Source organism: Oculina patagonica, chromosome 10 (assembly GCF_052425735.1).
Source record: "Oculina patagonica isolate OP01 chromosome 10, crgOcupat, whole genome shotgun sequence".
In the NCBI taxonomy this organism is placed as follows: Eukaryota; Metazoa; Cnidaria; class Anthozoa; order Scleractinia; family Oculinidae; genus Oculina; species Oculina patagonica.
The window spans coordinates 4,242,448-4,257,887 of record NC_135767.1 but is presented as its reverse complement, the minus strand read 5'-3'; the positions used below and the strand labels follow the sequence as shown (position 1 = coordinate 4,257,887).

Sequence of the window (15,440 nt, the reverse complement as noted above, 5' to 3'; positions counted from 1 at the left end):
TGGTTTAGCATTAACTACAATATAAACAACGAATTCCTGTCTGTAATTTGTTTTTTCCTTCTCGCTTCGGTTCCCTTTTAAATAAACAATATTTTTTACAAAGCATTTAACCATGTTTTGCACCGGTAATGTTGTGCACACCTTTAAATAGACAAAAATTTGTTCATTATCTTGATGACTTGCCAGATATCAAAACATGTGTTCCCGTTAGCTTTCGACTTCCCTATAAATGAACTCGATTTAATCTTCCTACACCGGATGGAGATCATAGCGGACCGGTAGCAGGTTTTAATGTGTGTTTGACTCCAGTTATCGATAAATAAACCGTTTATTTGCATAATTTCAGGGGTTGATCGCTCTTATTGTCCTTTGACAGCTTGATATCATGTTAATCTTTTGGACTAGTTTTATCTATAAGGTGTAGCCTATGAATGGACGTATAAGGAATGTTTTTTTCATCCCCCCTAGTCAGCTATTTGGGATTGCAGTCGTGTTCAACATAGCAGAGAACTTGCGTGACGTAATAGATCGCCGGGCTGAGTTACATTTTATATACAACCGGTAGTTTTTGATATCAAATGAAAAAATCAACTGAAAATATAAAGAATCCCTTTGCAGTCTGTAAAGAAATACACGCTTTGCAACAGTATGAATTAGTTCTACAAGTCAGTGTTGGCTTGGTTTATTTTCTAGCATGATCTTAAAGGTAGATTTATTTTTCAAAACATCAAAACACTTCACTTTTGTGACTTGCCCGGAAGACATTTTCACTGAACGCCCACGCCTTCCTGCTTCCGGTATCTATCAACTTCCTCTCAAGTCACGCACTTCCTCTGAAGTCACGCAGTGTTCAAAACAGCAAAACAAACATTCGCGTGATAAATTTTTACATCGAAGCAGATTATTTCAGGTTTATGTGGACATCTTTTCAGGTTTGTGATTAGACGATCAAGATAGCATCACCGCAGGCAAAGGCGAGGCAAGCTTCGCTTGCAAACGTAACCCCAATTAATCATGACAGGAACATCAATTACTCACGTATTTTATACGTGACCGTCTGTAAACACAGACCTTGATTTTTTATGTTTTAAGGCCTATAAATGCTGCGATTAACTTAAGACAGCTTTCCTTCAGTCTCTGTTAAGCTTTCTAAGTCGTACTGTTCAATATCTGGGCTTATTCAAAGCAAATATTGATATGTAACCAGTCGCAAAACACAGTCAAATTCAGTCATCTATAAACAAGACATACGTCATCGCGTGACCTATCCCGGCCTCACGTATACGCATATCATTTACGTAAATGGGAAGACAAAAGTAAGCCGAAAATAGCACTTCCTGTCTGAAGAACTCGATTATAAAATAAGCGCTTCTAGCAGTTTTACAAACAGCAGTGGAGAGTCAACTTTGTACTACGTAAGAGCCTTGCAAGAAAGAGTTTGTTCGGAGTTCGAACTGAAGAGAATCATGGTTATTTCAACGGTGGAACTAGAGAGACACGGTAGGTACTTGCTTCTTGTCCAGAGAAATTTACTCTCGGTTTTATAAGTCTCCGGCTTTAGCTCGCCAGGAACCATTAAACAGGATCGGAATTATATGGAAAGAGCTTTCGATTTCGGTTTAGGGGTCGTTGCTTTTTGAGACCAATAACCAACTGTAAACAATAAAATTTTCATTTTATATATCTCTGTCTGCTTGAGCGCTGAGAACATGCACAAGAGCCCCGACAAGAGCTCCTGTTTTGTTGTTGGGCTTTTGCGTTTTTCGGCAAGCTTCTTTTGGACGGTTAAGTCATCATTATATAGCAGTTTTGAAAATCTTTTAGTGGGGTACAGGAAAGTAAGTAATAAATATGTTTTTTTGTTTTGAATAGATGAATATGCAATGGGAGGAAGACCCGAGGAATTGATCAAAGAGTGTTACACACAGTCACCCCTTACAGAAAAACTGACTTCAGTTGCCAAAGAACCGCGCTACAAAAACATTGTTCATTTGTGGGAGTTCCTTTTGGAGCTACTGGCTCAAGACAGCTGCAAGTCTATCATCTGTTGGAGCAGGAGAGATTACAGAGAGTTTAAACTGATGAACCCTGAAGAAGTCGCCAAAAGATGGGGGCTGTGGAAAGGCAAGAAAGGAATGAACTACGAGAAACTGAGCAGGGCGCTAAGATACTACTATCAGCAGGGAATTATCAAAAAGGTAAGGTGATGTTATACCACATTTATCACTGGCGATATGTTTATGTTAGTCTTTTTGGCGTAGATCTTTGCCTTATGATTCCACTTATAAAGTTCAATACAGGTCCCAATTAAACACCAACAATAACAGTTTCATTTTGTAGAACAGTACTGGACATGTTTAATTTGGCTCTTACTTAAAATGATGACAATAAAGTTTATTTGAACACAATAATGAATACAGCAGGAGCTGAGTTTATATATTCTTGTGGATGAGTGACGAAAAATTAAATACGGGATGGACAGTATGGGTTATTTTTTTTAAATTCGGATCGCTTTCCACTTCTACAAATATTCAGTTCGGTACAACATGAAAGTTCGAGTTAAAAAAATGCTTTCTATCGTTTCAGTAGCGTTTACGGGTTTATGATTTTTTATTTAAAAATTAAATAACATTCCCTGTATCAAGCCTGCACATAAAAAAGGATGATTTCATAAATATTCTTTATATCAAGGCATGCTACCGGAAAACCGACAACTCTTACTTGCGCGGCTTTGCTGCCGTGTGGTAATAAGATCATTAAAAAACAGCTGTGTTGGATAATCTGGCCACGATTGTGGCAGGTTTAATAACAACAAATTTAACAGAATCACAACACAGCGATCTATGTAAAAGCGATTAATAAGTAACTTCTAAAAAGTCGGCGCCGAGTGATAATGAAGGGAGAAGAAGTACAGAATAATACTTGCCTGAAGATTTTACAGGTGATCTTCCTTTTCGATGGCAGGAGAGAAGGAAGAATAGCTTAAGAACTAGAAGTAAATACCCTCGAAACAACGCCGGCCCCTCAAATCTCATTGGTTAGTTGCGACCTGGTACAACCTTACCCAACGGATTATCATGTGAGCATCATGCCTTGACATAAATTACATTATTTCAGGTCATAATGTCTGTTTTTTTCTTTTTTTCAACAATGCGTTTGTCCGTAATGTTCATTACCGTAGCTTGCGTGTTATTTCTAGTTATGATGATTTCATTTTCTCAAATTTGCAGAATATCACTGCTCTATCTCGAAGTATGATATAAAACAATAACAATTTTAACAAACATAGAGTGAAAATGTCTCGAAAATATTATCAGCTTAGATGAAAGTAACTTTCTTTGTCGAGTATTGTTCTACAAATACCTCACCCATTAAATTGAAGCGGGGAAGCTTTATAATACCCTTCGGGTGCATCCACGCAAGGAGCCGGTGACTGTAAACGCTGACTCGCTGCAAACCTTTTCGAGATAAGTTAGCGAGGTACACATTAATTTTAACAACGTTATGTCTACAATTTTCAGTTAATATTGTGTACCTTTAGCTAGATTATTTGATGTTGTTCTAGTTGTTATCATGCTGTGCTGAATGAAAACTCTTTGCCTGAAATAAGGTTTCACTATATTTGAACACCATGCAAAAATCACCAGTATTAATTTAGTCAGTATTTTTTCCTCTTTATTTTACAAGTAAGTCTAGAAACTTGCAGTGGCATTTTACTAACCTGTTGTTTCTCAATCTTATGTGCAGGTTCCAGGCCAAAGGCTGGTGTACAAGTTTAACCGACTTCCCTACAAATACGAGCCAGGCGTGACAAGATCTCTAAGTCACACAAAACAGGCAAACGCAAGTGTCATTGCCGAACAAGAACAAAAACCAGTCACGACCCCACCTCCTCAGATAACTACTGGTTTTTCACCTATCCCTTCAACATTCATCCCCACCATTACCCCAGTAAGGAAAGAGTGGCCCTGGCCAGTCGTGCCCATGCCTACACGTCCTGTTTGGTGCTACCCAGGTGCTTTGCCTCTCAAGCCACCCATGTTTAGTACCGGAAGTAGAATCATGTTCCCATTTGTCGATACCTTGACGTCACTTCCGCTGGGTTTTAAACCAGTCGAGCCTATACCTTCTGTATATGAAGCACTTCCATTCTCCAGTACGTCGATCCCTGTTTCCGTAATTCAGCGAACTGCGTAAAAACTTATCACCGCAGTATTACATTTTTAATTTTTTATTGAGAACTAGATTGGTAAGAAAAAAACTGGAACAAGTTTGAACGAAATGAACGAGCGAGCAGCATAAAAACTCTCGTTGTAGTAGAGTTTTAAAACATGTTTTTATGTAAAAAGAAATAGACATGTAAACAAAACCTAGAATGAAACCGAGGTAACGCTCGCTTGGTCGCTGTAGTAGATTTTTGACCTTTTCTTTAACGGACAAATAGTCTTGTAACTGACAGAAACTAGAACAAAAGCACAAGGGACACTCGATCGCTTGGTCACAAAACTCAAAATTCTTTTGTACATATCTTCAGCTCATAACCAACTGATGTACATAACAATGTAAATAAACGTTAGTTTTGGTTTAAAATTTTCAGTCAGTGTCTTATTTGTTTCCTTAATCTCTCCCTGTCTCAAGCCTTATTTCTGAGAACAATCAACCCCATATTTTCTCCTAACAATATCATTATAGCACGGCAGTATATTGTGAGCTCTAATCAACCACCAAATTAACAGAGCTAACATTATAACAGGAATGTGTGATAATCAGCTAGAAGAAGTGCAATCTTGAGACTAAAGGTCCAAAAGAGTTCAAGCGGACGGGTCGTGATTAACATGTTGATTAGTATCCCAGTCTAAGCAATCAAGATAATGTGCCTATTTATGGCGTACTCCGTCAGAAATTTCTACTAGTCAACATGGACTACATTTACATCCAGCTATAGCTAGGCCGTGTTTTAAGCAAAACAGGAAGGAACAGAGTGACAAAAGTATAGAGAAATTTAACTTCACCACCAAATTGTAATCTACATGCAGATCTGACTCAACCATTTCAATGTTGAGGCTGAAATAATTCCAGCTGGTTTGACTGGCCCGGTTTTATGAAGTTATCTAAAGACGAATTACTCTCAGTCAGAAATCTGCTTTAACCACAAGCAATACCCGCCGCTCTCCCCCACTCCTGTCGAGAAGGAACCAGTCAAACCAGTTAGAATCATTTCAGCCTCAACATTGAAATGGTTAAATTAGAACTGTCAGACAAGGCTCGTGAACAGAACTGCTGTTCTGAAAATAAACTTTAGGAAGGCGAATGCATGAAGCGGGAAGTCGGAAATATTAACAGTTCTAACGTGGCAAGCAAAAAGGATTGTAACCAGTATTGGTTAGCGTGACAAAAATATGCAACTCCATTCAATTTATCAGTAACATTTGAATACTGTTTGTAAAGTTGCGGTCAACCCCTAGCAAACTACTGAGAGTGACCTTTACTGGCATGTCTTTGTGTATAATTTTTACAGAACTGGATATTAAGAAGAAATATGTGATCAGGCCTGATATGTGATAGAGAACCATTCTTCTTTCAGAACTGAAATCTACAGAAGTCAATTATCTTTCCGAATGTGATTAAAAAATAAAGCTAATAATTTCAAACGTCTTTGCACCATCCATAATAATCCATATGGTCTTACAAGTTCTTTTACTTCGTCGAAAGAATTTCAGACTTTTCATGCAGTTAATGGCCTTTCAATGACGGGACCTCGTAATTTCTTCAAATACCTCAACATTGATAATTGATTCGAATGTAAACAATAGATATTAATTGCTTAACAAGCGTTTTATCGTTTAGTTTCTTGTTCCTTGTTAGTTCTAATATTACTATTCACCATCAATAACAAAGCCACGCCTAACACCCACACTTAGAGTAAACGCACACGTGAAAATTAGCACAACTGCAGTGTAAACGACTGACAACATTTCGCCCTCGTCCAATACACGCATATATTAAAATTAAACCAGCTTTCTTTTTTTCTCCTTTTCAGTTTTTATTTGTCATTATCCTGCGAATTGTTTTCTTTTTATGTAATTTCTGTTCCTTTTAAATGACAGCTGGGAGCATTATTACTTGTATGAGGTTTGTATGGTTGATACTAAAAAAAAATGGAGAGTTTCAAAAACAAACATTGATTTGGTGATGTAGTTATTTAAAAATGCTTCCGACTTCCTCGGTGGTCAGCGTGCTGAAACTTTGTCCACCAATTTTTACTCTACTCGCTCTTCCCATTTCCGGCCATTTGGTTAACCGGCGATACAGCTGCAGTGTCACGTACAATCATCCAGTCTTGTAAACATCCGGTTGAAAAGATGCATGCACTTCAGTATTATTCAGTCACGTCAGCAGTCAAAAAATCTTTAGAAAGAAAACACCCAAAATTTAAACTATAAAACATCTCGCAGTATATTTAATGGCAACTTATTTGTATTACCAATCAGATGCTCTATTCTCCATATAATTTCCAGCAATTTTCCTAGAGAAAAGAAATCTAGAAATCGACTTCCTCTTTCGTCAGGAACTTCGAACAAAGTAACCGCAAAAAAAATTAATTGCGGAATAATGAATAATCTCTGATGCATTTGCTCTCACGCACTCCCACTTCAAAACCCATTGACCCTCTCACTCGAACCAACAATATATTTAAAGACTGCATGACGAGCCCAAAAATGGGGTCTTACCCCAAAAGCCAAAAAAAAGAAATCTAAAATTTCACTTGAAAATGCTGTAAAACGGAACAGTACCACATGAAAATACTGCTCAGTAGCTTTCATCTAAATGGTCACGCATCTCACTCTAGAGTTTCATCCACAGACTCGAAAGTTAGAACCACCTTGTACAGCACAATAAACAGTACCACATGAAAGTATTGCTGAATAGCTCTCATTTGAATGGTCACACACTGGGCGTTCATCCACAGACGTAAAAGCTAGAACCACCTTGTACAGTATAATAAACAGTACCACATGAACGTACTGCTCAATAGCTTTCATTTGAATGGTCACACACTAGGGATTCATCCACAGGACTTAAAAGTTAGAACCAGCAGTTTTTAATTGGCTCGAGGCTCGACTTTGTGAGTGAAACGGCACGATTTTGAAGCACGTTTTTTTGTCAGACACAGACTGACTAACAGAAAATCAGTAAACAAAACACGTTAGTTCAAACATATATACCTACGCAAATCGGTGAACGTGGACGTTTTTGGAGACGGTTTACCGACAAAAACAAATTATATAGGAATAGTTCCGATTATCGATTAGAAAAGGGCCTGTGATACTAATAATAGCGCTTACATTGCAAATGAGTGAAAAACCGCGTCTGATCACTTTGATAACAGCCGGTAAATAGGTCATCATTTTCCACAGTCTGCACAGAATTCTAGCTGGCAAATAGCATTGAAGGACGTATTGTAGTGGGGGCGATAAGAAGATTCAAAATCATGACAATTTTTAAAACCAAACTGCCAAAATATTATTTTGCTACCCACTTGGGAAAGCTTAGAAAGACGGCCTTTTGACGTCTGCCGAATTAGTTTACCCATCAGCCACTTCGGCTAAGTTTTATAAGTAATTTATAAGTGCACGTCCGCTCTCTGTATATATCTGCATGTTTTAATAGCGTGGGCAGACTGATGCTTACATCAATGTTATTTGTACTTCCTGTGCCTCAAATTTGTTTATAAACAAGGAAGTCCTTTAGCTGGAGTTTCATGCGCTGTTATCCGAGTCAGTCGCAAATTTAACAATCTTTACGGAGTTCGCAGTTCGTTGACGTAACGTAAGAAAATAAGTCAGCATGGTTTTATCGAGTGAGCTGAGACAAAATGGTAAATATACTGAATATTTTTTCTTGTTTATGAAGTTAGAGCCTCAAATGCTTGTTTTATGCTACCACAATTAGTGTCCTCGTAAGGGCCCTGTACCCCTCAGTGTATAGACACAAATTTTTAACTTTCTATAACCATTCCTGGGTTATTGTTGTGTAGAAACAATGGATGCCAAGAAGATGCCAAAACCCAAGAAGAATATATAGCAACTACTTTTTTTTACTACCGGAAACGTTCAGTTGAACGTGAAATCATTTTTATACCGAGTTTAGTTCTGACATATCCTTATTTTTGACAGCTAAGGGGCAAAATGGTCTTCTTTTCTGAGCTAAGCGCGCACCACATGGTTTTCGTATAGCCGGGTACATTGTACCTGAGTACAGCTCGGGTTTTACTCGTTAAAATATCAAAAGCTTGTTATATGGTTGTCGAAAAGGGCCAGTTATTATTTTACTGTAGAAATGGCCGATGTTGCACGAAAGCTTTGTTCCCTGTAGCTACCAGGTGATCGTACATATCAGAGTCATAGTTTTGTTTGACTCATGACAAAATCAAGATCTACGGGCAAACACCTTTTATAATCTTTAGCAGGTCTGTTTACTTACATTATTTAAAATATAAATAAAGGGACTTCCAAATGAGCTTTTGAGATACCAGTTTATTCGCAAATCTCTCATCTTTGAATGAGCTATTTGAATTATACGACTGAAAATGTAGCTTAACTTTGGCAACGTGGAAAACACGTGGTTATATTGAATAACGTATTGGAATTGTGCCTGTTTTGTTACCAGAGAAAGAGACAGAGGACAGACAACTTCGCCATCGGAATATAGTCCATTTATGGCAGTTTTTGCTGCAGCTTTTGAGAAACGATAGCTGTAGAGCAATCATTAGCTGGAGCAGAAAAGAACACAGAGAGTTTAAACTGAATAACCCTGAAGAAGTCGCCAAGAGATGGGGAATGTTCAAACGAAACAAAGCAATGACTTACAAGAAACTGAGTCGAGCTTTAAGATATTATTATCAACAGGGAATTATTAAAAAGGTAAGTCATGATCAATAATTACAGTATCAAACGTTACATAACTGCAACAGCCTAGTTAAGTTGAAATTTTGATATTTATACAAATTTTGCCTGACAGGTACTTTATGTTGTATGTACATTTTTCTTAACCTAAAAAATGACCAAAATATTGGTTGTAGAATCATCCTCAAAAGCCTCAGTTGTACTTTAAGAAGAAGCAAATTTTTCAAAAGGTTATTTCCTAAAAAGGCAGTCAAGACCAGAAAACACAAAAGGTTGCAATTGTAGTACTTTACAAACTGCATTAAACGAACTTAAAAATAAATAAAATAAAAGGCGTTTATAGTGGTCATGCACTTAGCTTCATATCTCTACGAGATAGCTAGTTTACAGGCATGCCACTGAAACAGAGGATTTTTTTTAAACAAATATTTTTAAATGAACATAACAAGGTTAAAAATCCCAACTGGCAGGAAGCAAACCAGTTGGCTATATACAAAGCGTGGTCGAGGATTTGAACTCGGGACAACCGAGAACAAATCCAGCTAGTGGCCAGAGCAGGTCTTGAACAGGGGATCTCTGGATTACAACACCAGGGCGCAAATCAAAAGGGCTTAAACAACTTTCAAAATTACAGCAACAACTCGAAAGGGTTTAAGAAACTTTCTAAAATACAACAACAACTTGAAAGGGCTTAAGGAACTTTCTCAAATACAGCAACAATTCAAAAGGGCTTAAAGAAATTTAAAAAAATCACAGCAACAACTCCGAAAGCGCTTAAGGAACATTTTTAAATACAGCAAGAACTCGAAAGGGCTTAAGGAACTTTACTATAAAACAGTATCAACTCGAAAGGGTTTATAGAACTTTCTTAAATACAGCAACAACTCGAAAGGGCTTAAGGAACTTTCTAAATTACAGGTCTTACAGCAACAACTCTTAAGGGCTTGAGGGTTTTTAATGACATCAGTAACTCGAAAAGGTTGAAAAGGCCTAAAGAACTTTCTATAAAAACAATAATAACTCGAAAGGGTTGTTGAAGTGTTGCTAAATTGTAGCAACTACTCGAAACAGCTGAAAAAAATCTTTCTAACTATTCGAAAGGGCTTTAAAACTATTTAAAATACAGCAACAAGTCAAAAGTTTGTCAGTGGTCTCTAATTTACAGTAAAAAGTAGTCTTTTAGGTAAATTCCAACTTCAATTACAGTAACAGCCCGAAAAGTCATGAAAAGTTTGTTTGTGCTCCTTTCTAAATAACATACAGCAGCAAACTGAAAGGTTTGTCATGCAGTGGTACACAGCGGTCTTAAATTAAATAAAGCAACAACTATAAAGTTTTCTCAGTAGTACTTTCTAAATTGCAGCACCAACACGAAGGGACTTTAGGTAAATTTTAACACAGCAACAAGTTGAAAGGGCTTGAGGCACTCTCGAATTCTCTACTTAAATTATAGCTACAATTGCATGAAAAATCGTTGGGGTACTTTCTTAATTAGAAACATTTCAACTCGAAAGGGCTTGAGGCACTTTCTAAACTGCACTGCAGCAGCTCGAAATGGTTTCAACTACTTTTTAAAATACAGCAACAACTCGAAAGGGCTTGAGGCACTTTCTAAAACAGTACAACAACTCAAAAGGGTTCGACATGTTTTCTTAATTACAGCAGCCATTACTTGAAAGGGGTTGAAGTACTTTCTGAACTGCAACAGCAGCTTGAAGGGGCTTGAGGTGATTTCTAAATTACAGCAACAACTCGAAGAAATACTGAGCATCTACTCCCCACTGCACCCGAACCTTTTTAAATTTGAAGCCTACAGCAACAGCTCCAGTGTAGGACTAAAGTAGCCCAACTCGAAAGCCTAGTAGAAAGTGTTGCAAATATATAGCACTGAGCAAACTCAAAAGGTTTCGTATGGGAAGTACTTTATAAATCAGAGCAACAACTCGAAAAAGCCTTGATGTGCTTTCTAAAATACACCAACAACTCGAACAATTTGTCGGTGGACGGAGGATTTATCAGTTCTTTCTAAAAGACTTGAATCAGTGGTACTTCAAAATTGTAAAAGATTAAGGGGGTACTTTTTAAATTTAAGCATCCCACTTGAATGTCTTGTGTAACGGTTTCTAAGGAGAAAGCCATTTCAGCTTTGTGTGGATACCCTGGACACCATGTTAAATTTCCTATTACTGTTTTCCTTGACCTTTATAGAGTTCTCCTTAGGTTGATTTGGTTCCTGGTCAAAACGTTTTTACTAGGCTAGGCGATCAAGGCATTATTGTCACCTTGTGTCTCTTCGGGAGGTAGCTACTTATCACTGACTGACTGACTAACTGACTAACTGACTGACTAACTGACTAACTGACTGACTCACTGACTCACTGACTCACTGACTCACTGACTCACTGACTGGCTGACTGACTTACTGACTTACTGACTGACTGACTGACTGACTGACTGACTGACTGGCTGGCTGGCTGGCTGACTGACTGACTGACTGACTGACTGACTGACTGACTGACTGACTGACTGGCTGACTGACTGGTTGACTGACTGACTGACTGACTGACTGACTGACTGAATGAATGACTGACTCACTGACTCACTGACTGGCTAACTGACTGACTGACTGTCTGACGGACGGACTGACTCACTGACTGACTGACTGACTGACTGACTGACTGACTGACTGACTGACTGACTGACTGACTGACTGACTGGCTGACTGACTGGCTGACTGACTGGCTGGCTGACTGGCTGGGTTAGCTGGGCTGGTTGGGTCGGCTGCTGCCCGGACGGATTAAAAGGACGGAAAGTACAAAATGTAGATAACACTTGATGACATGTTTCATGTTGTATTGCAGGTTCCTGGCCAAAGGTTTGTGTACAGGTTGAACAAACGTCCCTTCAACGGCGCACCAGCAGCAGGCGATAAGAGATCTCCTCAAGTCAAGTTAGCCCCTCCTGAAGAAATCACTTGCTCTTCCTTTGCAGATTCGTTTAGCCCCACTACCACTCCCCTTTGGAAACGTTGGTCCCGGCCAGTCGTGCCCATGTCTTACTGTCCTCTTTGTTTATGCCCAAGGTTCTTGCCTCCTACGTCTCCGAGCTATGAAATGGGAGAGAAGATGATGTTTCAGCTTACTGGTCCGTCGCCCAATAAACTGGTTTCGCCGGTTGCAACATTTCCTTCTGCGACGTCGATTCCTGTTTCTGTTATTCAGCAGACTAGTAACAAGGAATTGCCGATTTTGAAGAAAAATCCATTATATTCTGAGTGACTATATCCGTTTTACCTTCATGAACTGAGGATCTAAACTGTATAAAGACTTGATTAGATCTGTGTAGTTAAAACGTCCAGGGAATGACATTTCCTTCTAGTTATTTCGTTATTCAATATCAACTCGGTTTCATTAGCATCATTTGCTAGAGGCCTAACACGCCTCATAGTACCTAGGGTAAATAAGTGTTCATTCATTCAATGACTTAGTTAGTTAAAGAAATACGACAGTTATGATAGAACAATTAAACACTAACTTAATTTAATAACAATTTGCACCTCGCTATTCCGGTCAAGCTTAAAGTCAGGGAGAACTTATCCAGAAACGGCGACCACATCATGCAACAGTCTTCCAATAAACGTCCTACATAGCAACTTTTTAAATTGTTTTGGCAACTAGGAAGTCGTTTTTGCGTGACCTGTCTCGGCCTCACGTACAAGTCTATGTTTTACGTAAATAGGAAGACAATAGCTAAGCCGAAAATAGCACTTCCTGTCTGAAGAATTCGGTTATAAATAAAGCTGAATAAGCGCGTCTAGCAGCTACAGTGTATACAAACACCAGTGGATAGTCAACTTTGTACTTAGCAAGAGCCTTGCAAGAAAGAGTTTGTTCGGATTTCGAACTGAAGAGAAACATGGTTATTTCAACGATGGAACTAGAAAGACATGGTAGGTACTTGCCTATTGTCGAGAGAAATTTACTCTCGGTTTTATAAGTCTCCGTCTTTAGCTAAAGCCAATCTATCTCGACCGCCAGAACCATTCAACAGGCTCGGAATTATATGGAAATAGCTTTCGGTTTCGGTTTAGGGGTTATTGCCTTCTGAGACCAATAACTAACTGTAAACAATGAAATTTCCATTTTATATACCTCTATCTACTTGAGCGCTGAGAACATGCACAAGACCTCCCGTTTTGTTGTTGGGCTTTTGCGTTTTTCGGCAAGCTTCTTTTGGACGATAAAGTTGATGCAGCAGATATAAGAATCTTTTAGTGGTGTACAGGAAAGTAAGATTCGACTGAATAAATATGTTTTTTGTCTTAAATAGAGGAATATGTAATGGAAAGAAGACCCGAGAAGCTAATCAAAGAGTGTTGCACAAAGTCACTCCTTACAGAAAGACCCCCTTCAGTTGCCAAAGAACCGCGCTACAAAAACATTGTTCATTTGTGGGAGTTCCTTTTGGAGCTGCTTGCTCAAGACAGCTGCAAGTCTATCATCTGTTGGAGCAGGAGAGATTACAGAGAGTTTAAACTGAAGAACCCTGAAGAAGTCGCCAAAAGATGGGGGCTGTGGAAAGGCAAGAAAGGAATGAATTACGAGAAACTGAGCAGGGCGCTAAGATACTACTATCAGCAGGGAATTATCAAAAAGGTAAGGTGATATAATACCATTTATCACTGGCGATATATCTATGTTCTTTTTTGACGTAGATTTTATGAAATGATTACACTTATAACTGAGTTCGAAAAGATTGGAAACCCCAACAATAACAGTTTCATTTTGTCGGTAGAACTGAGGTTTGACTAAAATGATGACAATAAAGTTTGATTAAACATGTTAATGAATACAGCAGAAATTGATGTTGATGTAGTCTCGTGGATGTCTGAAGAGGAATGAAATGGTCGACAGTATGAAATGACTTTTCAAGCTCGGCTCGCATTCGCACTTCGTCTTGTGCAAATTTTTCGTTACAACATGAAAGTTCGAGATTTCAAAAAATGCTTTCTATCATTTCAGTGGAGTTCATGAAGTTTACAGAGTTATTTTTTTAAAACATTCCCAGTATCAAACCTTTCTCAAGCCTGCACTCAAAAGAAGATGCTTTCATCTTTAGTCTCAATCTCGTTGTAAATATCATTGCTATATCAAGTCAAAGAGCTCTTGAGTTTTTTTGGACAAATCTCTTGCTATGTATAGTTAAAACGAAAATATTGTTACAAGCGTTAAGTGAAAAACATTATCTTCATTGATAGTAGCAACTGTCTTTGTCGAGTATATTGTTCTACAAATACCTCACCCATTAATTGAAGCTGGGAAGCTTTATAATACCCTTCCAACGCAAGGTGATTGTAAACACTGAATATGAATCGCTGCAAACCGACCTTTTCGGAGATTAGCTAATAAGGCACACATTAAAAGTTATGTCTACAATCTTTTAGTTAATGTTATATTGTGTACCTTTAGTTAGATTATTTGATGTTGTTTTAGTTGTGTTCAGCTGAATGGAAACTCTTCTCAAATAAGGCATATTTGAAAAATTGTTTTCACCATTCTTATTTTGAACACCACGCAAAAATCACCAGTATGAATTTATTCAATATTTTTTCCCTCTTTGATTTACAAGTAAGTCTAGAAAATTGCAGTGGCATTTTACTAATCAGTTTTTTCTCAATCTTTTGTGCAGGTCCCAGGCCAAAGGCTGGTGTACAAGTTTAACAGACTTCCTTACAAATACGAGCCAGGCGTGACAAGGTCTCTAAGTCACACAAAACAGACAAACACAAGCGTCATTGCCGAACAAGATCAAAAACCAGCCACGTCCCCACCACCTCAGATAACTACTGGTTTTTCACCTATTCCGTCATCATTCCTTCCCACCATTACCCTTGTAAGGAAAGATTGGTCCTGGCCAGTCGTGCCCATGCCTACACGTCCTGTTTGGTGCTACCCAGGTGCTTTGCCTCCGAAGCCACCCATCTTCAGTACCGGAAGTAGAATCATGTTCCCATTTGTCGAAACCTTGACGTCACTTCCGCTGGGTTTTAAACCAGTCGAGCCTCTGCCTTCCGTATACGAAGCACTCCCATTTTCCAATACGTCGATCCCTGTTTCTGTAATTCAGCGAACTGCGTGAAAAGTTGTCACTGTAGTATTACATTTTTAATTTTTTATTGAGAACTAGATTGGAAATAAAAAACTGGAACGAGTTAGAACGAAGAGGAACGAGCGAGCTGCAAAAAAACTCTCGTTGTAGTAGAGTTTTAAAACATGTTTTTATGTAAGAAGAAATAGACTTGAAAACACAAACCTAGAATGAAACCGAGAGAACGCTCGTTTGATCGCTGTAGTCAGATCTTTGACCTTTTCTCGTTACTGAAAAAAGACTTGTAATACAGAAACTAGAACAAAAGCGATAGGGACACTCGATCGCTTGGTCACAAAACTTAAAATTCTCTTGTACATATCTTCAGAGCATAAATAACTGATGTACATAACAATGTAAATAAATGTAAGTTTTGCTTAAAAAATT

General features: G+C 38.3%; 3 protein-coding genes across 3 annotated transcripts; all 3 read left to right on the top strand.

Annotated features, from left to right (window-relative positions):
• The first annotated feature begins 464 nt into the window (after positions 1 to 464).
• LOC144628380 (uncharacterized) lies at positions 465 to 4,530 on the top strand. The gene is made up of 3 exons (XM_078486477.1): positions 465 to 1,500; positions 1,873 to 2,198; positions 3,748 to 4,530. Exons 1-3 carry the CDS (start codon positions 1,467 to 1,469, stop codon positions 4,195 to 4,197), a joined length of 810 nt encoding a protein of 269 aa, XP_078342603.1. The 5' UTR covers positions 465 to 1,466; the 3' UTR covers positions 4,198 to 4,530.
• Positions 4,531 to 7,848: 3,318 nt separating this feature from the next.
• On the top strand, positions 7,849 to 12,184 carry LOC144628830 (ETS translocation variant 3-like). The gene is made up of 3 exons (XM_078486943.1): positions 7,849 to 7,879; positions 8,671 to 8,924; positions 11,768 to 12,184. Exons 1-3 carry the CDS (start codon positions 7,849 to 7,851, stop codon positions 12,182 to 12,184), a joined length of 702 nt encoding a protein of 233 aa, XP_078343069.1.
• Positions 12,185 to 12,759: 575 nt separating this feature from the next.
• On the top strand, positions 12,760 to 15,181 carry LOC144628058 (uncharacterized). The gene is made up of 3 exons (XM_078486112.1): positions 12,760 to 12,855; positions 13,236 to 13,561; positions 14,595 to 15,181. The coding sequence occupies exons 1-3, from the start codon at positions 12,822 to 12,824 to the stop codon at positions 15,042 to 15,044; spliced, it is 810 nt and encodes a 269-aa protein (XP_078342238.1). The 5' UTR covers positions 12,760 to 12,821; the 3' UTR covers positions 15,045 to 15,181.
• Positions 15,182 to 15,440: the final 259 nt, after the last annotated feature.

Coding starts and splice junctions, on each gene's coding strand:
- LOC144628830 (XM_078486943.1), top strand. CDS start 7,849: ATGGTTTTATCGAGTGAGCTGAGACAAAATG. Junction 7,880..8,670: donor GAGTGAGCTGAGACAAAATG/GTAAATATACTG, acceptor TTTTGTTACCAG/AGAAAGAGACAGAGGACAGA. Junction 8,925..11,767: donor AACAGGGAATTATTAAAAAG/GTAAGTCATGAT, acceptor GTTGTATTGCAG/GTTCCTGGCCAAAGGTTTGT.
- LOC144628058 (XM_078486112.1), top strand. CDS start 12,822: ATGGTTATTTCAACGATGGAACTAGAAAGACATG. Junction 12,856..13,235: donor GATGGAACTAGAAAGACATG/GTAGGTACTTGC, acceptor TGTCTTAAATAG/AGGAATATGTAATGGAAAGA. Junction 13,562..14,594: donor AGCAGGGAATTATCAAAAAG/GTAAGGTGATAT, acceptor TCTTTTGTGCAG/GTCCCAGGCCAAAGGCTGGT.
- LOC144628380 (XM_078486477.1), top strand. CDS start 1,467: ATGGTTATTTCAACGGTGGAACTAGAGAGACACG. Junction 1,501..1,872: donor GGTGGAACTAGAGAGACACG/GTAGGTACTTGC, acceptor TGTTTTGAATAG/ATGAATATGCAATGGGAGGA. Junction 2,199..3,747: donor AGCAGGGAATTATCAAAAAG/GTAAGGTGATGT, acceptor TCTTATGTGCAG/GTTCCAGGCCAAAGGCTGGT.